This window comes from Lepidochelys kempii, chromosome 2 (genome assembly GCF_965140285.1).
Source record: "Lepidochelys kempii isolate rLepKem1 chromosome 2, rLepKem1.hap1, whole genome shotgun sequence".
NCBI classification, from domain to species: Eukaryota; Metazoa; Chordata; order Testudines; family Cheloniidae; genus Lepidochelys; species Lepidochelys kempii.
The window spans coordinates 45,369,429-45,391,765 of NC_136381.1; the positions used below are offsets into that span (position 1 = coordinate 45,369,429).

At 38.9% G+C, this 22,337-nt stretch overlaps 2 protein-coding genes across 11 annotated transcripts in view; one reads left to right on the forward strand and one right to left on the reverse strand.

The window, feature by feature from the left end:
- Positions 1–22,337, reverse strand: part of SLC26A7 (solute carrier family 26 member 7) — a 795,743-nt gene that overhangs the window by 385,302 nt on the left and 388,104 nt on the right. The gene's annotated exons all lie outside the window — the stretch shown is intronic.
- RUNX1T1 (RUNX1 partner transcriptional co-repressor 1) overlaps positions 1–22,337 on the forward strand; it is a 148,134-nt gene that overhangs the window by 104,975 nt on the left and 20,822 nt on the right. For 7 of the 10 annotated variants that reach the window (XR_012157132.2, XM_073330592.2, XM_073330591.1 and 4 more), the window contains 4 exons: positions 1,942–2,192; positions 4,405–4,490; positions 5,112–5,310; positions 15,211–15,279. Coding sequence is in view for 9 of the 10 variants with exons in the window: in XM_073330592.2 (XP_073186693.1) it covers positions 1,942–2,192; positions 4,405–4,490; positions 5,112–5,310; positions 15,211–15,279 (605 nt within the window). In the remaining variant the exon portion in view is untranslated. The remainder of the gene's footprint in view (positions 1–1,941; positions 2,193–4,404; positions 4,491–5,111; positions 5,311–15,210; positions 15,280–22,337) is intronic. The other 3 variants (XM_073330593.2, XM_073330596.2, XM_073330598.2) reach the window with 3 other exon arrangements.

Consider the following 22,337-nt stretch of genomic DNA (forward strand, 5'->3'; position numbering starts at 1 on the left):
AGATCCAGAAAGAACCAGGAGGTTAAATTGTGCTTCCTTGTGATGAAGGGTTCCCTCCATCCAGCTTCTGACCCAGGCCAGGGCATCTCCAGCCCCATACATCAGTCTCTGAGCAAGTTGACCATCTCAACCACTTCAGCGCAACACCTCTCTAAGAGCTACTAAAAAGAAAACTCAAGAATTCCCTCAAAAAAGACTCTAGGAAACAGAGCCCAGGTTCCCCAGTTAGGGAATCTACCTCAAAGAAACCCTGGTGGCTGACTGAGACAAGTATTTAGGTGCCCGCCGGTTCCTGACTTGGTATCCACGAGGTGCAGGTTCCTCAGGTACTGTGAGCACCAGTGAACCAAAAGAATCTAAGGGTTCCAGCTCAGGAAGATCTTTGGTACCATCAGGGGGCCAAGATGATAATGAGGTGACTCTGCAGTTTATAATAATCAACTATCAGGTGTTGATGCAAAATATAATCACACAGATGACTAAAAGTTCAGTTCATTTATTGAGCATCTACCACCAGAGCAGAGGGACTAATTCCAAGCAGTGTTTGTACAGAAATCCTCTTCGCTCAACCATCTCCAACAGTAGTAATAACAGATGCATCCCTGCTGTGATAGATGGATATCTGGCTGCTTTACCTTTTATCAGTAGCATGATCTCCAACTTCCTTTTAGAGTACTAGCCCATTCAATGTGATTGTTTTCTACTTCAGTAGTCTTTCTTAAGAATGTTCCCATTGCTGAAATACGTAGAGCTGGAACTTGGACCTCCATACTCATCTTTTCTGTACATTATGCAGTAATTCATGACTCCTGATGCTGTGCTTGGTTATACTGTACTATCGACAGTTTTGGACTTGACTCCGAAGCCTCTCCCTTCTTGGAGCGTACTGCTTAGTAGTCACCCGAAGTGGAGTACCCAAAGAAAAAAGGAGAGGTTATGCACCTTGTGCAGTAACTGTAGTTCTCCGAGATGTGGGTCCCTGTGGGTGCTCCACTATCTGCCCTCCTTCCCCTCTGCTTCTGAGTTCTTGCCTACGGAGCTTTGCAGTAGAGAAGAAACTGAGGGTGGCTCACCTATGCAGCTCTATATAGCCAAGTGCAGTGCATGAGGTGGATTTGAGCACATGCATTGGCCAAATGGGCACAGTTACCTAAAATCTCCAATTGAAGATACATGGGGCAAATGTGGATCTGAAGAGTAGCACCCATAGAGCCACACATCTCACAGAACTACAGTTACTGCACAAGGTAGGTAACCTCTCCTCTCTCAAGGAAAACATCTCTTATCACCAAGAATGATTCTTTCCTCACACTCCAAATGTGTCTTTGAAACCTGCTGTGATCATATTGTTTAATTCCCTGGTGGGAAATCAGCCTAGCATTACTGAGAGCAAAGATTCAGTATTCTAAGACATATAGCCTAAGGGCCATGTGCTGCCCTTTGGAGGAAAACATTTCTTAAGCTGCAGATTTCCCCAGATCTCTGCGTGGAACAACGAAGGCAGGGTATCTCCACCATTGTATGGTCTTTTTTCCATCAAATTGGACTTGACTAAGAATGGTGATTTCTTTTGCTTTTATTAAAAATAAAAATTGCTTGGCCACTTGCTTAACACATGAATACATTACAGTCTATACTGTACTCACATGTTCAAAGCTTAATCTCAGTGATTATTGTTTTCATTTTTATGTTTATAAGGAGTATTTTTAAGTTCAATAGGGAGTATTATTCTACCAGTGTTTCTTAGGCTATGACAGAGATGTTTATAGTGAGCACATGTATCCTTATAAATTTTGATTGATTAAACTGCTTTATGAAATGTTCCTCCACCCTCACCCCCAAAGTCATGGAGCACAAATGGCAGTTCTTATCTGTGCGTATCTGAACAATAGCCAGCCCTGTTCAAATTGTGACAGAAAGTTCCTGTAATTTATTTTTCAGAACCAAAGAAAACGGCTTTGACAGAGAGCCTTTGCACTCAGAGCATCCAAGCAAGCGGCCCTGCACTATTAGCCCAGGCCAGCGGTACAGTCCAAATAATGGCTTATCTTACCAGCCCAATGGTCTGCCTCACCCCACCCCACCTCCACCTCAGCATTATCGTTTGGATGATATGGCCATTGCCCACCACTACAGGGACTCATACAGACATCCCAACCACAGGGACCTCAGGGACAGAAACAGACCTATGGGTAAGGGACAATGAGAAACTGTGTACTTCCTGGATTCTTTCTTTCTTTCTTTCTTTCTTTCTTTCTTTCTTTCTTTCTTTCTTTCTTTCTTTCTTTCTTTCTTTCTTTCTTTCTTTCTTTCTTTCTTATAATTAAACTCTGTTCTTCAGTGATAATTTTTTTTTCTGGTTGAGAACTGTATTGCCCGCTTTCTCACATTGCCCTCTGCTGATAGATCTATGATCCTAATGTAGTTAATATTTATAATAGCTTTACTATATTGGACTAGATTGTGACTTTAATTACACACCCACACAGGAGAGTAAGGATGAGTAAGAAGCACGTCTTTCACACCTGTGTGGACAACATGGACTCTGGAACAGATGGTCAGGGGAACGGGGTCTTGTCTTTCCCTGTATCCCACACATATGACGACCAACATAGCTAAACTAGCAGACCGAGTGTCTTAATTTATTTCTGATATAGGCCAGAAATAAATAACTATTGCATGGAGCAAGAGGGTAATAAAAGGAATTGCCCCCAGAATAATGTCTCTGAGGCACAATGCCCCCTGGGACCATCCCTACCTATGGTGTAGCTCTCACACCACGCCCTGCTCAGGGCTCTGCCTAAAGCACTCCTCAGGTCACCATGATTTTGTTATGCTTGAATTTGCATGCCCCACTCTAAAGCAAAATGTACACAGAAGTGCTTTTTATTCAGGATTTGTTTAAAAGAATAAATAAGCAGCATTTACAGAGACCTTAAGGGTGGGGGGCAGAGGCTTAAAACTTTGAGTGAAAGATCTCTCAAGTTAGTCTAAGCTGTCCCTTTGGCTGAAATGTATGAATTCAAACTGTGGGCAATACATTGGGACCTATTAAGATCAAATAAGGTAGCATTTATTGTCAACTCACTGTATACTTGGAACTTGCTCTTTATGCACATAAATCTTTACTTAGAATTTTCTATGGTTATTTAAGTATGTATGATGAGATGAACCCTTAATGAATCTGTATTGACACTGTAGTAATCATTGCATTTAGTCATCTTACATTTGGTCTGTGCATACTATTTATATTTTTTCAGTCCTCTGTGTTAAGAAAGTATGATATAAAAAGGCAATATTTAACCATTTAACTTTTTTTTGCAGTGTAGGTGGCTTGGGAATTTCGTATAGTAAATGACACAATTGTTACGTCAATTCTTGACAGTTTTTTCTTTTCTACTAATCCAAAGATCGGAGGGTTTTTTTTAACTTAAAAAACAATTTGATAATACGCAAACCTATTGAGAACTTGGACCAAATCTTCTAAGCATCAGTTTTTTTTCCTGCTGCTTCTCAATAATATTAAGTCTAATATCAACAAAGATTTATTCTGTTAATACATTTTACAGTTTAAGATTTTCATTTTAATGTACTTTACCAGCATGAGAATTTCTTAATTTTAGAACTTGGATTAGTTGCTCAATATCTGACATAAAACTCGCATCCTTCCCTATGTCTTTCATGTTGAGACTAATTTTTAAATTTTAATACACTGATCCAAACCCCAGCCTACATAAAAAAGAAGAAAAATCAACAGCAAATTACACGTTTTAAGATGTGTGGAAAATAAAGTAATTTAAACAAAGAGTAGAACAAAAGCTACTAATAATTTTCACATTGTAACCTTGTTTGATATTATGTGTATGGCGAAGCAATCTCTACAGGGCTGCCTTTGCTCCAGAAGATATTAATAATTTCTGCATCTATTGTAACATTAGTGAGGTACCCATGATTTATTTTATGCCCAATCTTACAAGCGGTCTGAGCAGAGAATTATTGCCGACAGGTGTTTGTTCATGGAACACTTTGCAGCATCAGAACTTTGATGCAGTGAAATGTTTTATATAAGTCTCGTGTTCTGTATCTGCCTGTAGTGATTGTTTTTCATTATGGAAGGGAAATTTTTGTTTATCCCAGGAAGTTGGCATACTATAACCATTAAAGATTCCTAGTCCTTTGTTTACATCTGTGCTTTAATATCCCTGAAAAGACTGATAAACTTTAAATGGTACATGTGTGTATGTAGTATGTGTCTATATACATCAACTTTCATACAAAAATTGTGTGGGTTTATGTTATGGATGAGCATTGTAAATACCAAGACTCAATAGATAGATAATGAAAGAATAAAAGAGCTTTTCTAGATGAATCCTTTGGTGTAAGTATCTTTTCCACTTTTGGCAGGGTTGCATGGCACACGACAAGAAGAAATGATTGATCACAGGCTAACAGACAGAGAATGGGCAGAAGAATGGAAACACCTTGACCATGTAAAAAATTAATTAGTGTGTGTGTGTATATGTGTCTGAATGGACCCAGCATGACTTTAGAAAGTAACTTTTACAATATTGTAACTGGCATTACATATTTTAGTATATTAATTTTTCTTTAATTTTCCATATTGTAGAACAAGTTTGAAAACATTGGTGGCTAAATTATAGTGCTTAGTTCCCCATTTGGATGCTGCTTTTGGCACTCTGGGTCCAAATACCTGTTTTAAAATCCCAGCTGCTGATATGAGCAGCCAATGGGAAACTGGGTGATCAGAATTGAACACTGGCTCCAGGATGCTTCCCACTCCCTCACTTTATCAGTGCTCTGAAAATGGAATTTTTATTTGTTTTTGCTGTTTATTAGATCTTATAACTATTGAATGATTTGAATGTATATCTAGGAAATACAGTTTTAAGCAAGAGGGAATTACTGTGTTCAAAAGGAAGTAGTATATCTTATTTTTATTTAAAAGAACAGGGAAATAATCCTTCTCCCTTGAAACCCTGGCAATTGAAGTAAAGAAAATGACTTAAATTCACAGAGTTTTCTGTTGGGATATGGCACATCATAATCAAATGTTCTTTTGGCTCCTCCCTTCCCCTGGCCCCTACTAATAGCTGTTAAACTGCATCATGGACATGGTGGAAAAAACAAGGCGATCTCTCACTGTACTACGGCGATGTCAAGAAGCAGACCGTGAAGAGCTTAATTACTGGATTCGGCGGTACAGTGATGCAGAGGATTTAAAAAAAGGTGGTAGCAGCAGCAGCCATTCCAGACAGCAGAGTCCAGTGAATCCAGATCCCGTCCCATTAGGTACGGTATTTTCTTCAAAAGTCCATTATCGGTCCCACTCTAAATTAGCCAAGCCCCAGTTCCTGACTTCTTCCTTTTAATTATTACAGCTGAAGCTCATATTTGTTCCTCTGATTTATTTTTTCTCTTAATACCAATAAAATGTTCCTTTTCATCGAAGATTAAGAACTAAATGCAAATTTCAATTCCTGATAGCCCTTTTTGTGATAATTACCAGTTTTCCTTCCATTCACAAATGTACATAGGTGGAGGAGCTGGGAAACAGAATGCAAATTTGAATTTGGTGAAGTAATAAGATGAACACTGTTTGATTCTCCACCCTCATCATTTAAGCCAAAAGATAGGTACTTCTTGACTGTTACTATTAAAAGACCAAGAGAAATCAAAATGAACTTGTTGGAGTGAATTCCACTGTATGTAATAGCACATCTTGGGAAACATCTGTTCTTAGCAAACAGACTCATACAGAAACTTCTGACCTGTATTTATATTCAATTTGAGAAAGAAAGTTCACAGATGAGAAATTTCCAACAGACTTCTCCATAGACTCTGGGCTAGATACACAAAGGAACTCCAAGCATTATGACACGTAGCATCACAACACCTTACTTTTAGGCACCTAGAAAATTTCTGGGACTCACAAAGCCTGAGGTAAGTGCTCAGGCTTCCTATACAATCAATGGAGGGAGATTGGTGCCTAAGAATGGAATTCAGAAAAGCCACCACACTGAGTGAAGAGCAGCCTAAGCTAGCCAAAGAGAGATGCCAAGGAGAGGGGTATGTCAGAGAATTCGGTGCCTGCGTCTGGGCTGGAGGGAGGCACCTATCTCTGCTTGGGATTCTCAGTGATGAACACTCTCCTAAAATCAGGCATCTAAGGTGTTTCTTAAAGGAAGCCTGGGAGAGGGTGTTCCTGGGTCTCCCACGTCCTGGGTGAGTGCTCCAACCACCAGTCTACAGAATCCTTCTCATGCTTGCACTCTCTCTCTGCCCCAAAGACTCTTTAATTATTCATCCAAAGTGGAACAGCCTCAACAGGAGAGATTGAGGAAACCCCACATCAGAATATCCCTTAGCCCCGTGGTTAGAACAGTCCCCAGAGGGGTGGCAGATTCCTATTCAAATCTTTTCTCACCCTGAGACAAAGGGGAGACTTGAACCAGGGGTCTCCCACATCCCAGGTGAGTACGCTAACCAGTGGGCTAAAAATTATGAGGCAGATTCTTCTGCCTCCCTTCTCCCTGGCCATTTTGGGTGAGCTCCCCTTAGGGGCCCAACCTGGTAAGCAGGCTTAGAGCTTTTCCTAGAAAAACATTGGCATTGAGTGAGTTTAAGTGCCTCTAGTGTTCAGTGGCAGCAAAGCAGAGATTTTCTAAATATCAGTGGTGCCTGATTCTGGGATGTAGGTGACTAAAGTGGCAGTTGGGCAGCTAAGTCCCTTTGTAAATCTAGCCCTCTGTGTTCCTAGGGCAAGATCTCTCCCCATATAGATCAGTAGAATTTAAACTCAAAGAGCAGGAGGACTCTGTCTTTGTCAACAATTGGAAGTACCAGAAAGCTGCAGAATAATCACATTTCAATGTATGCATTTTTAGAATTCATCAATATTGGATGATGTGTGGCTATGATCAGAATAATTACACACTGAGAGACTATCACAGCCAATGTACTGCAGCACATCAGGATAGCACACTATGTTTATTTTGTGGTTATCTAAGATCCACTGATACCAGGTTGCCATTTTTTCCTTCTGCTCATCTTTCTGCCTGTTGAGATGAAAGAAGATTGCTGATGGTGCCTCTTTGTCTCTTCTGCTATGGGGGGTAATATTGTTGTACACAGAGCTGGGCAAAAAATTTTCAGCAAATTGTAAATTCACTGAAAAATTCATTTTTTCAGGGCACCAAAACGTTTTGGGAATTCTGATTGAATTTGGCAATTTGTTTCAGATGAAAAAAACCCAGATGTTTTTCCCAGCATTTTCAAAATTAAGTGTTTCAAAATTTTGTTTCAAAATGATATTTTCTAAACAAATGTCATTTCAAATCACCGTTTTGTTTTGGAAGTGTTGTGTAAAATCAACCATAAAAAAATTGTTTGTTTTTGTGTTTTGGTGAGAAACTGATTTTTTTTTTCAGTTTTCATTCAGAACTAAACATATTTTTTGGTTCAGCCACTGAACCAAAAAACCAGTGATGGGTGAAGGAAGCTAGAAAACATATACTGATAATACATGCTTACGATGGTAAACCACTTTGGTATTTAGTGCCCCTTAGTTACAAGAAATTTGAAGGAGGCTCATTTTAGCCAATGCGGTCTTGGTATTAGAAGTCCTAGAAATGAATTTCAGTTAGCTGAAGGAGGTATCACCAGGAATGGCATCACAGGCTTAGTTCATCAGTATAGTTCCTTTGGACAACTTTCTCTGAAATACTGTTTCAGGTAATGGTTTCTATGAATCATGCTGGGAATCTAAAGAAAGAAGCTGACTAATCCAGAGATAAGTGTGACAGCCAAAATGCCCACCATGCTGACAAGCCCCAGAAATTACTCCTTGTGTGAAAGAAACTACTTGAATCATGACCTGTGGAGCCCATCTCCAACAAACCTGTAATGCAGAACTGTTAAGTTTTGAGCTATGCTGGGAAGAAGATTTTGCATGTAATTAGCAGGTGAAATAGGGAAGGATGTAGTGTCTTCATAATCCCCCAATAAACTGAAACAGCAGATTGATCCTTGACTGTTAGAGAATCCTGATAAGTGTGTAATAGTGTAAAACTTTTTAGTCATAAGACAAAGTTTGCAGTTTCCATGTTAAAATTTAAGAGCAGAGAAATACGCAGGACTAGATGATATGTATGGTGTATCATCATTTAGTTACGTACTTTACATTGGATGTGTCTGAAAGCAAGTTTATTTGTGTAAAAAGCCACATTGCATAACATAATCCATTGAATTTGATGCCCAAATTACCTCTGTAGTTGTGATGGATAAAGATTTAACTGACTGGAGTTGAGTCCATTTCACTTAAATATACCCATTCCTGTTAGCTTGGTTTAAAAAAAATTACTTTGCTATGTTTATGGATTAGTAATTTGTAATGCTTCAATGATATAGTATTCATTTCAATCACAGGACCCTGACAAGAGATGTTTATATATCTGACACTCAGAGCACCAGATACTTGCCTTTTTTTAAAAGGAAATACAATAATTACATTATCTTAAATCTGGAAGTATCCGAGTAGACTACAGTTCTCTGGAAGGTTAACAAAATATGAACTTTAAAAGTGCAGTTTCATGGAAACAGAATTAGTGACCCCTAAGGCAGTGTTTTGTTTTTTTTATTTTTGAGGGAAGGGTGAGAAAGCAAGTGAAAAAATTACTCCAAAATTTTAATTAAGGCCCTATCAACTATAAATATTGCTTTTTTGTGTGTGGATTCTCGATATCAATAATTCCCCTTTGTACTTTTTGTAATGAGATAATTCATCCTTTAAAAATTACCAGCTTGTTATCTCCAGTAGCAAGGAAAAAGTGTCATGTGAAAAAAAAAAAAAAGTGTCACTGTTTGTGTCTTTGTACCTTTTCCTTTAAGATTAAAATGGCACCACCACAGTAAAACAGTTTTCCCTGTAACCATTGTGAACAACTACTTTTTAGGTTTATAGTTCTGTCATGAAAAATTGACTCTGAGCTGAAATTTAGCTTCTATGGTGTTGGTCCAGGAGCAGCTAAAGAAAAATCTGATCACTTTGAAGCCTGAAAATCTCTCTACAACTTAAAACAACGGTGTTTTTTTTTGTGTGCTCCTTTTAATCTCTGGCTTCTATATGTTTGGTTTTTTTTTTGTTTAGTTTGACAGTCCATTTTTTATTTTAAAAAATTAGAAAATCAGACATTTGAAAATCTTGCATTTCATATTTACAGCTACGTTATTGTTAATGGTTTTAAACTGCTAGAAACTCTTGTAATAGGTTAAAAATTAACTGTTCTGTACAAGTAAAAGTACATAAATATGTGCAACTAAGATAAGACAAGTACATTTCCTTTAGCGCTAAATAGTACACATTAATAAAAATCTAACAATGACTCAAACAGACCTTATGTATACTATTCACTTGATGGACTGGTAGCGGTCTATCAAGTGAATAATTGTTCATATGTACTCATGCACTTCTGTTGAGGGATTTAAATATTATATACTCCAAAAAGTTTGTGATCTTCTTCTTCCTAACAATAAATAAGTATTCTGTAATAGACACACAATGGTATAAGTTAATGATAAAGGCTTTGTGAATTATAAATAAGACCTGTAACCTTATCGAGTGAAGATGTTTCTATGTAGGCAACTTCAGACGGTTCAATGGTGAAGTTTACCTGAATTTGTATAAACTTCTTTGGGATGGAAATCTGTAAGGAAATATTACAAGATGGAGTTTGAAATCTCACAAGAGTCTCCGTGTTTTGGGCTAGGTCATGCTGAAACCAGAACGTGCAGGGCATGTGAAGTTGTTAAGAACACATACATTAGCTGTATATTAAACAAAAATTTAAAATTCAAAACTAGTTTGTACTTTATCTAAACTGGCTCCTTCAGCCTATTCTGCATTAGCAGTGACATACCCACTGCCATGCCTGTATAGTGGTCACCACTGAAATCTTTCCACTGCCATTTGCAAATAATTAACGTTTACCATGATGGCACAGTATTCCCAGTGAGAATTAGGAGGAATACTGTGAACGCTAGAGTACATTTGTTGCTTGAAATGGCAAAATTGTAAAGATTTAATGGCAATCACTGCAGCTATTAATGCTTTTAATTCACTAGCTGGAATGGAGGCTTGGGCTGGATTGTAGCATAATAAGTGGTATGCTGTTGCAGAGAACTGGAGCTGCTAAATTGTTTAATTTGTAATTTGGATCTCCTATTCTAACTTCTGAGGCAGGGATAATCTTTATCCATGCGTTATACTGTTCCATTCTGGTGCTTGCCAAAATAATAATTGATAGAAAAGAAGAAATAGACCCTGCTACTGCATGCTGTAGGAAATACGCTTTTTTGGCTCAGTTAGTAATTTAGTACTTGTGTTTTTGAACTAGATTGTTACTAATTCTGTGCCCCAGGACCACAACTTTATACTCTAAGGATTGTTATGATAAACATTTTAAAGAATGAAGCTAGTTCAAAACTATGTTTAAGTAAAGTTGAAGATGGTGCAAGCCAATAAGCCTGGAAAATTGAAGTCTGATTCACCACTGCATTTCTCCAGTTTTACATCAGTGTAACTCCATTAACGTTACACTGGAACGACAGTTTTGAATTGGAACCCATGCAGCTGAGGCTGAATTCCAGTGTCTAGTCTTTATGGCATATCTCTACATCCATATCAATCGTATGTAACCACTGAAGCTTGAAGCCCTTTTCAGCATTACTCATGATGTTCACTACAGTTTGCCAGCATGGATTAGGAAGAATGGACCCATTAGCGAGTCTGTTTCCTCACCTACATTGCAACCAGGGTTATAGCTACTAGAGACTGGTGTCAATCACGGTATTCTTAGGAAGTGGGGTTGTTGGACTTTGCCAGCAAGCCTCAATAGAAACAATGTGCTGCTAGCTCTGTACGTTTATTCTTAGGGTAGAATGAAGCAAAATATATACGTAAATATATTCCGTAGTTCAGACATAGTCAATAACTTGATGATGTAAAATGTTTATCCTTTTGATGGTTTGTGTGTCATAGCTTTCATTGTGACCACAGGCTCATTCTATCCACTGCAGAAGGAAGGCCAAATTTGGTGCTGCCATCCATTGCTGTTCTGAGCCAAATGAGATTAGATAGGTCCTTCAACGGCGATGTGTTCATCCCTTCATTATTTTGATTGCAGCTCTTGCAGTATTTATTACACAATGATAAGTGTGTCCATGCTGTTGTAAATTCAATCCATTTTCCATTTCTTCTTTCTCAAATGGATTGTCCTTTTTCATCATCTGCAAGATACCTTTTGCCTTAGTTTAGTCTTCCTACCCTTTTTTTTTTAATTTCCTTATCACCATGTGATACCATGCATATATCTTTTATTTTTCCAACTTTTAGTTTCAGTGTCACTTTTCTTATTGAGCTTCTGTATTTGTTTCAGCTGTTTAAAAAATACCTCAATGTATTACTCTTTCAACACTGCTTTTGTTTCTGTAAAGTCAAAAGCCTCTAATGGCTGACAAAATGCTTGTGGTACTTGCTGAACTTCAGAACCTGGTTGGCTGGCTGTCAGTGATTTATGAACTGTTTCTGATGTCATGGTTGATTAAACTCCAGAAGTGAATACACCAGTGGTTACAAGAAAACCTTACATTACAATGACAATAGGCTGAGTTCTTGAGGTTATTTCCCTTCTTATGAAAGAAAACATCCAAGTTGCAACATAAGCAATCTTCCTTTTCTTCAGATATTTTACAAAGAAATGTAAGTTGTAGCCATCCCTACCATCCAGTAGAGTGCCAGGAAAAACTCATTCTTGTTTTTGTATCTTTACCCCATCGGTGTTCATGTGAGGAAATCCAACTTTTCCTTTGACTTCATGGAGTCAAGTGTCTTTTTTCTCCTCAAAGAGATAAATTTCATATTGAAGGACAGTACTGTAAGACCTCCTTAGCTTTCATAATGTCCTTTATCTTACCTCATTTTCATCTGTTCACACACAAGTACTGGTTACAATGGTTTCATTTTTTAAGGAGTACAAATGTCCACTTAGAACTGCACTGGTAGCAAGAAATACTCAAACATTAGTTTACTTCATTGTTGTCTAAGTAAGTTCACTATTGTGAACTCATCCTGCTCTCACCATTCATCATAATTATATTATTATCTTGTACGAACTAACAAACTCTGTATTGTTTCTGGCATTTAAATCCTTTCCCACTTTAAATTTGTCTGATAATTTCACTCTCTTTGCTTGTTAGGGAGCTTTTTGTATGATTTCTGATTTCTGCAGTTCTGTCAATGATGCATTATTTTTCTTTATGACTTTTTCAATTTGATTTATATCTAATATTTTAGGACTGGGCTGTTGGGTTTTTGTGAGTATTTTTTTGTGTTTCTTGCCAGATTTTCAAGTCCCCTACATTTTTTATTTTGTTTTGTCTTTAATGAGCAACTCTTTTGAGGCTTCATCTTATGTCCCCCTTTTTTACTGTCCTTCAGTTACTTCCTGTTCTTTAGTTCCATGTAGACGTGTGTCTTGCTTTCCATGGAACTATCAGGGCTGACTTCACCATATCTACATTCATTATTTTTTTCTTATTTGGAAATGTGTTTCTTATTAGAATCATAAGTGCCCCTTTTTTTTTCCTTGTGTCCTGCTCCGAGCTGTCGCAGTCTCTCTCACAAGATCTTGGTTTAATTCTTCCTTATAACAAATCTCTTTTTATAAGTGACTTGCAGTTTGCATGTGAGCTTGATTGATCTTTGTATTTGGAAATTTTAACAATTAGCTGGCAACCTGGTCACTGATGTCACTGAAAGTCTTGTGTACCTAAAAGCCTAATACCACTTTCCTCTTTCATTTGCATTATTAGTAGTATCAATGGTGCAGTAGTGCTCAAAGGGCCTATTCAGACTTGTACCCTCAGTGGACTGGGTTCTCTGTGAATACATGGTACCCGACCCAAATAACTGACAAACCAATTTCATACAAAACACAAGTGAGTGTGACAAACAAATGAGGGGAAAGTGGACAGAAGAGAAGACTTGTTTTGTGGTTTTAGGATCCATTGGTTCTTCATTTGCTCCCCAAGATACCTTTGCTATATCTGATAATATCCCACAACTATTGTTCACTTCTGTTTGTACCATCAGCCAGAAACATGCTGACTTTGTACCAGTAATTTAGTATGTTCAAATTTAGTGAGTCTGAGATCTCCCTGCCACCTACTCCTCCTCCCCTGAATCAAATGGAATACTTCCAGTGAACTTATTTTCCGTGGAGAAGGCAGGGTGTAAGCAATAAGAAAGTTCTTGGTCACTGTACGCGCACAAGATGGAGATCGTCACAGAACATTGACGTGTATGATAATCAATAGGCTGATCCTGCAAATGAGTAACTTGGTGGAGTCTCACTCCCCTGAGTATAGTAAATGTATATGCATTCTTAGAATCAGTTCTGAGATTTTTTAATTACAGTAGCATGGTGATTGGAGCTGCTTGAAAAGATGGATTGTAATTTTTGCAAAAAATTTCACTAAAACTTCAGCTTTTTTATCAAAATCTCAAAATGTTCCATCCAGCTGTAATTGGTGAAATTTTATTCACACACCTTCCTTAGTGATGAACAGAACTGTAAAGAGAACTCTCTACTATCTGCTGGACATGAAACTATGAAACCAGCCATAGTCTATAGATATGTTCTCTTTCCCTGTTGTACATCACTTATGGGATGGTAAGCAATCTGCAATACCTTCACCTGGATGCTTAAAAGTCAGACTGATAACTGATAAGAATGTGGCATGAGTTGAACAATGCAGTAGTAACACCAGCAATGTTAAATAAAGTCTGTTTTCTTAATGAAGTTTTTTAAAAAAAGGTCTCATAGACAACCGTTACGTATATAGTACTATATGTACTTGTGTGCAAGTTAAAAACAAAACAACCCCTTTAGACACTACTGGCTCAACATGCTAGTCGATAAATGCCTGTCTGCAAAAGACTGCTTTTAAACCATATACAGTATTGTCTACTAATAACTTTAAACCGTATTGGCATGTGTAGGAGAAAACTGTGTCAGAAGAACTATTCATGTGCACTTACTGGTTTTCAAAATCAAATATCAGATTTTTTTTTTTTTTTTACTCTTACCAGTACCATTTAAAAATGCTTATACTTTGTTATAGACTAGTTGTTTGCTAAACTGAATTACTTTAAATCCAAGTATTATTTCCTTTTCGGTCATGCAGGCAACAGAAAGCATCTTAAAGTTCTTTTTCTTTTCTTCTTATTTTTAAACACTCCTTTATTACTTTGAAAAATAGTTTAGAGGAAGGTTTTGGGGTTGTTTTGAAAGTTTGTTTAAAACGAGAGCATTTTCCTTTGCTTTGTATGTTAAATTTTAGGCCAGAGCGAATTGTTGCATCCAAGTTTATGTAGGGCCTTATCCAAAGCCCTTTGAAGTATATGGAAAAAGCTCCTGTTGATTTCAGTGGGCCTAGAATCAAGCCCAGAGGCCAAACTGTTAAAGACAAGAGCCTATAAAATGTGACCAGACTTTCAATGGGAGAAATGAAAATCAGGCCACTTTTTTAGGGGTATGGATTTAGAAGCCTGATTTTCAGCTCCTATTTTTGAAAATGTTGCAGATAGATCCTATAGTGTTTGTTGAGATTTAGAGAAGTGTAGGTTTGGACATACAGAAATGCACCTTTCTTTATCTGTGAAAGGCTTATTTGATCATCAGTATCACATCTTGGATTTTTCTTCCTCTCAGCAGTAACCATTATCTTTTTCATGGAAGTGCCAAATGCAAACTATTGCATTATTCTTTTCATAAGTATGATTACAAAGGAAGAAAAATGTCTATCCCTCAGTAGGGTTTGCAAAACCAGCCTTAAGAGGCTGGAAACTGTCATACATATCTGGCTTTAAACACTGTAAAACTAAAATAAAGTGAAATAGTAACAGGTTTGCTTGAGAGGAAACAGTAGAGTCTCAAACATTTAACTGGTCTAGGTGACATTTATGGGCTATGGCCATAGTGTTCTCTTTATTTTATATAAAGATAATACTCACATGTTTTTGTCTGACTAATAAGCCAAGGGAAAGGGCATTTCTCTAAGCCTTGTTTAACGATTAAGCATTGCTTACAGTACTCTTTATTTTTCCCCACCCTATCCTGCTCCTTCTTGTAGAATCACATCGGGAATTCCTTCATAGGCCTGCTTCTGGATATGTGCCAGAGGAGATCTGGAAGAAAGCTGGTAAGAATTGTTTAAAAACATGAGCTTAGTGTTCTGGCAGCTGTGTGCAGTTGTTAATGCACTGATGTGAGGAATGAAAAGAAAGGGCTTACTAGTAACAAAAAGAAATTTTATTTAATAATCGTAAACTGGAACTGATCAGAACATGAAATAATCTTTATTATAAAAACATCTGCCACTACAGTTTAGGGGCTGTCAATATTTCCATTAAATAACCCAATTTTCAGGGGTTATAATGGCTTCAGGCTGAAACTTGATATACAAAAGTTTCCGTCTGTGAGCAATTTAAAAAAAATAAAATTTGACAATTTTTTAAGTTTGAAGATTTCCACACCATTAACCTCCAAGGGAAAAGAAAACATAAATATGTACTTTTTTTTAAAAATGGAAAAATACAGAGTTGGGACTGTAATGTGAAAAAATGTGTAATATTTCATGGCTATTAATCAACAGTGAGATGTCCGCTATTAAACAGAGTAATTTCAAAGATGGATACAATGTTGCATCTGCACAACTGCACTCATATTTGTACCAGCATATGCACACACTAAGTCCCTGATGTTGTGATCTGTTCTGCATTGGCAGAATTGTACAGAACTCCTTGAATTCCATGAAGCTTGGCATGAGCATGGGTTCACTGGAAGGGATGATATTGCTGTCGTGGGATGAAATCTTGGCTTCATTGAAGTCAACAGAAATGTTGCCATTGACTTCAAAGAAGCTAGGCTTTCATCCTCAGGGCGTGAGCTCAGCTACCAGTTTGTGTGCACTCAGGCCTGATTTTTGCATGTGCAAATGTCTGCTTGATTGTGCAAATGCTAGGGTGAAGGGGCACATTTATGTCCCATTGCTACTGCCTTTGATAAGGCGACCCATAATTTTAATGATTAAATGGCAGATTCAAGAGTTTCAGGATTTTCTACTTTGTCCTCTAACTTCTTTTTATTAGAGTTTTTATTTGTTCATTACAGAACAAAAATACACAATATTATGAAGGCATATTGATGCAATAGTCATGTCATTTAATGTACTATGGATTCATCTTTTGGAATACACATTTGTTGATATATATTCAAGGCATATTTTATTTAGCTGTCACAGTTTATGCTATAACTAACACAACTCATTCAATCTACAATTTTGTCCGATGTCCAAAGGAAACTTAGCCCTGAAATGTGATGCTGTGGTATGTCAGTGGCATGTTTGTTTCATTTTTCCTTTATTTATGGTAGTATCTTAATTTAAAAATAAACCCCATCATTTACAGCAATCTTATATGGAGGAATTTCTGAAATTGAAACTTTATTCTTCATAGGATCCTAGGTTTTGCTGCTTGGCAAATTCTGTAAACTTGACATATCAAATTATTTGCAATTCCTAGACACAGGAAAGTAAAAGAAGAATGGTGTTTCACTCTTTACTAGAGATGGCCTAGAGCTGCAAAATTTGTCTTTGTAATCAAATTTCAAACATTCTCAAGCTCTGGGTCCAGATCATCAACTGGTGTGAAAGGAGCTGTGTCAGTTTACACATTATGAACATTTGTCCTGTTGGGTTGTTTTGGATCTGGGATTTTGATTCAGACCTGGTTCTAGTCCCAACTCTGTTTTCATTCTTACATGGATTTAAATTGGATCCTTAATGTTAACTGAACATAATTTTTGATTGAGAGAATCATAAATAAGATGTCTATAACCACTGTCTAGCTCTGCAAGAAGAAGGACCGGAGACCCTGGACGTGGTTTAATTAGTCTTCAATTTTATTCCTAAATGTCTGAGAGTACCCAGCAGGTAAAATTGTACAGTGCAGGTAGTTCCATAATCATTTACATATATCTGGGGGGCTGCTGGCAATCCTTTCCCTTGCCCGTCCTGCTTCCCAGACAAGCTGCTGTTGTGATCTTGCCACAACCACCTCGTCAAATGAGGGTTAAGAGGGCTATAAAGGAGAGATGACTGATTCCCTGCCAGTCATAGGAGTCTCCAACTTCTCCTATTTCTGCTCCTTTAAAAAATACCTCCTTTAAATCCTTTCCCAGTCCATTTTATCTGATCATTGTATCAATTTCCTACGGAATTCCTGCACTGGACATCTGCCCCAAGCTTACAGAATGAGTTGTGACACCATAGTTTAACGTCCATTTTGTGGTTATTTTGCCCCCACTAAGCCCCCAGCCCACTTTGGGGATGGCGAAAAACCCCACCTTGCCTTGACCAATCTGACGATGAGGGACAAATTCCTTCCCAGCTGACTTGATATGAATCTGCCCCCATGTAGCTGGTAACTCTTTGGCTCTCTAGTCCTTGAGGGGCCAACACAGCTGCTCCGACAAGCCAGATAAAAGGGCCCCATTGCTTAATGTGTGGTGAGGTCATTGTGCTGCCTTTCTGCTAGTCACATATGTGTCTGCTATCCTTATCTAGTAAGGTCACAAAACCTGCAGCCTTTTTCAAAAGTAAATTTTAGGCTTACATTTTCAAAAGTGCCTACTAATGTTGGGTGCATCCATTTCTGAGTGACCAACTTGAGACACTGAAGGCCTCAATAAAGAGGTATTGAGCACACACAACTCCAGATGAAGTCAAAAGATTTAGGGATTAAGCACTTTGAACATCAGGCATAGCTGTCTCCAGTTGGGCATCAAAAATTAGTGAGCAACTTCTACAAGTTTAAAGTCCAGGGCTTTATTCCAGCAAATCATGTATGTGAACATGTGCTTAGCTTGTGGACTTCACTAGGACTAGCTATTTCAGGGGTGGCCAACCTGAGCCTGAGAAGGAGCGAGAATTTACGAATGTACATTGCCAACGAGTCACAGTAATACGTCAGCAGCCCCCCATCAGCTCCCCCACTCCGCTCCCAGTGCCTCCTGCCCACCGGCAGCCCCACCGATCAGTGCCTCCCGATCAGCTGTTTCGTGGCGTGCAGGAGGCTCTGGGAGGGATGAGGGAGGAGCGAGGGCACAGCAGGCTCAGGGGAGGGGGCAGGAAGGGGTGGAGTGGGGGCAGGGCCAGTGGCAGAGCCAGGGGTTGAGCAGTGAGCACCCCCGGCACATTGGAAAGTTGGCGCCTGTAGCTCCAGTCCCAGAGTCGGTGCCTATACAAGGAGCCGCATATTAACTTCTGAAGAGCCGCCATGTGGCTCCGGAGCCACAGGTTGGCCACCCCTGAGCTACATGCTTAAAGTTAAGCACATGCTTACATGATTGTTGGAGCAAAATTAGCATGCTCAGCATCTTGTAGGCTCGAGCCATAACAACCCAATTCAGCCCCCATAAAAGTCCATTGAAAGAATGCCATTGATTTCAGTATGTAAGGTCAGGCCCAAAAGACTCTGTTTGTATCAAGTAGAGAGTACTCATGCAAGCAGTCCTATTAAATGCCTCTCTTTCTGGGGCTGCTCACGTAGAATCATAGAATATCAGGTTGGAAGGGACCTCAGGAGGTCATCTAGTCCAACCCCCTGCTCAAAGCAGGGCCAATCCCCAATCTTTGCCCCAGATCCGTAAATGGCCCCCTCAAGGATTGAACTCTCAACCCTGGGTTTAGCAGGCCAATGCTGAAACCACTGAAGCTCAGCGTGAGTGAATGTTGTAACTGAACTCATAAATAAACACTAAACAGGCACCCAAATGATTAGCAGTTGTGAGGAAATTAAGAGGTCTTATACATATATTTCTTAGACTTATGTGCGTCCTTAGCCACATTTTTCATGCTTTCTGATATTTGAAACTAATCACCCTTTCCCTCTCTGGAAGGGAAGTGGTAGCTTATTCCACTATTATTGTTTTTCTGCGGGAAGACAAATATCGTCTGTCTAGGAAAGTAAAATCTCTTCTTATAGTGTCCATAACTGCCCTTAGGCTATTGTCCCGGTAACAGGGGTTTTATTTTGAACTGTGACCATCAGATCTGCAGTGCCTCACTGTCCACAAAGCCTTACTCCTGGGGAGATTCTGCATGACTAGGAGCCCACAGAAAACAGCCTCCCTGCAGAATTCCTGTGCTTTCCTGCAGAAAACAGCCTGCCGGGGAAGGGGTGGGGAAGACCATGGGCACAGGGGTTTTGGGGGTGGGGGGTTGCCCCCTCCAAACAGAGGTGAGGTATGGGGGGCACACAGGGTTATGTGCCAATACCCCTTCCCCTCATTTCTGCAAGTGCAGAGCTGCCCAGCTGAAGGAGGCTTCCTCTCTGCTCTGCTGACTCTGCAGCAGAATGCTGCCTCCTGGGTCCTAGTGCCAGTCAGTCAATGCTTCTGTGTGCTGGGAGCTTTCCTGTTTTCTGTGCAACAGTGAGTGTCCGTGGTGGGGCTGAGTAAGGGAGGGGGGAATGAGGGAAGGGAGGTGGGGAAAGAGGCAGTGGGGAAGGAAGGATGTGTGGAATAGGGTAGGGGAGGGAAATGTGGGAGCGAGGAGAGGGGAAATGGAGAAGGAGAGGGGAATCGGGGGGGGAGGGGGGTGCTGGGAGGAGGAGCGGGAGCCTGGCATGCGGCATCCCCTTGGCAGCAGCTGGGGCTCCCCCTTTAAGCAGGCCCTTCGAACCCTCACCCTGAGAAGCCCTACCACCCTACACCTGGACCCCTCTGACGACCCCCAACCAGTCTCCAACCAGCTGCACCTGGACCCCCAACCTATCAAGCCCCACTCCCCCAGCATCTGCCCCCTCCCTACTGAGCCCTCCCACAACCAGACCCCCCCTCTGCTGAGCCCCAACCACCTTCACTTGGATCTCCTGCACAGTCCCGTTGCCCCTGCACCTGGAACTCCCCAATGAACCCCTGTGCATCCAGATCTCTCACTGAGTTTCCCATGCCCAGATTGCCCCACACAGAAACCTCTCACCCCACACCTGGATCCTCTCACACTAAGTCCCTCCACATTTGTATCCTGCTGGGCTGAGCCTACCCATGCACACCTGGTGCACCTGGCGCAGAGAAGCAGGGCACCAGAGTGCTTATGGGGCAGGCCTAGGACTTTCACTGTGTCAGGGTCAGGTGCAGCTTCATTGCCGAGTCCCTTTACCAGGGAAGGTGGGGGCTTCATCTCCCACCTCAATGCAGTCAGTGGCCTGTGCTCTCCACTACTGTGCTGGACCCACATTTATTTACTGACAAATAAAATTTGCAGAATTTTAAAATATTGTGTTAATATTTTTTAATTTTTTCATGCAGAATTCCCTCAGAGTAATAAAACACTTCCAACTATTATGGGTTATCTATAATAATAGAATGTACAGCTAATAAGTTTGGAATATTTGGAAGAATAGTTTTCTTTAGAGGTAGAGTCATGTATTTGTACAGCACTGAAACACTGTTATTGCTTTGTGATTGAAAAAACTAAATAAGCTTTTCTCTCTTTTTGGCTTTGTTTGTGGTTATATTAATACAATCAGATATCACACCTGATATATCAGCTCTCTATTTATATAATCAAATATAACTGAAAACCCAAAATTTGTAGTTCATCCAAACCCAGAGACATTTTCACTCTGCCCCACTTGTGGTCTCTAGAATGTTTTAAAACACTTTGACGACACCATTTGAGCCTTTGAGTAAGTTTTTACAATACAGAATTAGATTATAAACAATAGTAACTGAACCTATTTCCTCCCACCTTATGTACAGCAATCAAAATAAAAACAGTTTATCAGAATAAATGTGTATAAAGCATTGAACTAGGAAATCTCTGTTAAATCTTGTAAAAACAGTTTAAACCGGGATTTCTAACCACTGCAAACGTCTCAATTTAGATTAAGATTTGATGAGATTAAATAATGCAGTGAAAGTGCCTCAGACACATTTAAAAATATTTTCATTCATAGCAAATGCCATAAAGACTACAGATTTTTCTCACAAAAAATCAGCTTTTTTAATAACTGTGGTTCATAAAATGCAAAAGGTCTGTATTTAAGTTGCCTCAATTTTATAAAAATGGTAATAAAACTGCATCTGTATGTTTGCTGCTGTGTATTTCTTTTCAAAGGATCAGAGAATGTTTGCAGTTGGTAATAAATATTCAAGCACCTTGCAAATGTCCTACCAATTCCCTTTGCTGATCTGTGTGTGCCTGTGGGACTAGAATAGGAATGCATAATTTAAATATAAATTGCCTTATTTGCATATACAATTAGTCAAGCTGCAGCTTTGATCGTAAGCAAAAATTATTGTCCTGTATTGCCACTTAGATAGAATTTTAATTCACCTTGAATATTCAAAGTAAATTAAGCCCTGGTTGTATAGTTGAAGGGTATGATTTTCCCCTTTCCCTATGCCCTCCCCACAAACAACATTTATGGTATGGTAATATAAAGGCATATTTTCAGTCTCATAAAAATAAAGGCATAAGTTTTATCTCTAATTTTATTTCTTTCCTCTCCAAAACTTCAATTTAAACATATCTCTTTGGAGCAGAGACTGTTTATTCTTACGTGTATGTACAGAGCCTAGTTCAATAGGCACCAGTGTAACAGAAATAGTTATTATTTTGAACAGGTTCAAATAAAGTCAATATGCGTCATTTGGATTATGCATTAGTACTTTAAAATTAGGATTATTCATGGTAATACAATAATTTTAAAAATTTGCTTCTTTAAATGATGCTACTATAACAAAGCAAATGACATCAAGTGTTGGGATTACTAACTGCAAATGTAGAGCTCTAAGTTGGGAAAGTTGTGGATTTCCCACACTTGTATATACACACACATATGTGAAATACTGAACAAAACCCAAAGTAACCATAGCACATTTGTAACTCTTACATTTTTAATCTACAGTCAGACATTTTTATTAGGAATCTATGTTTTTAATTAGACAGAACATTTAATTAAGGTGCTTTTTAAGTGGGTGAAACAATTAAGTGCAAACACTTGAGTGAAACATGTCATAATTAGTTTTAATAGAGTGTTAATTGGTACTAGGTTTGCCAAGTTAATAATTACTGCTTATTAAATTTTCAATTAATCATTGTCATTTTGCTTTGAATAAAGATGAAAATTAGATAAACTAATTCAGGGGGAGGATGGTTTCCTTGTTAATTAGAGCAGTTAATTTTTTAAA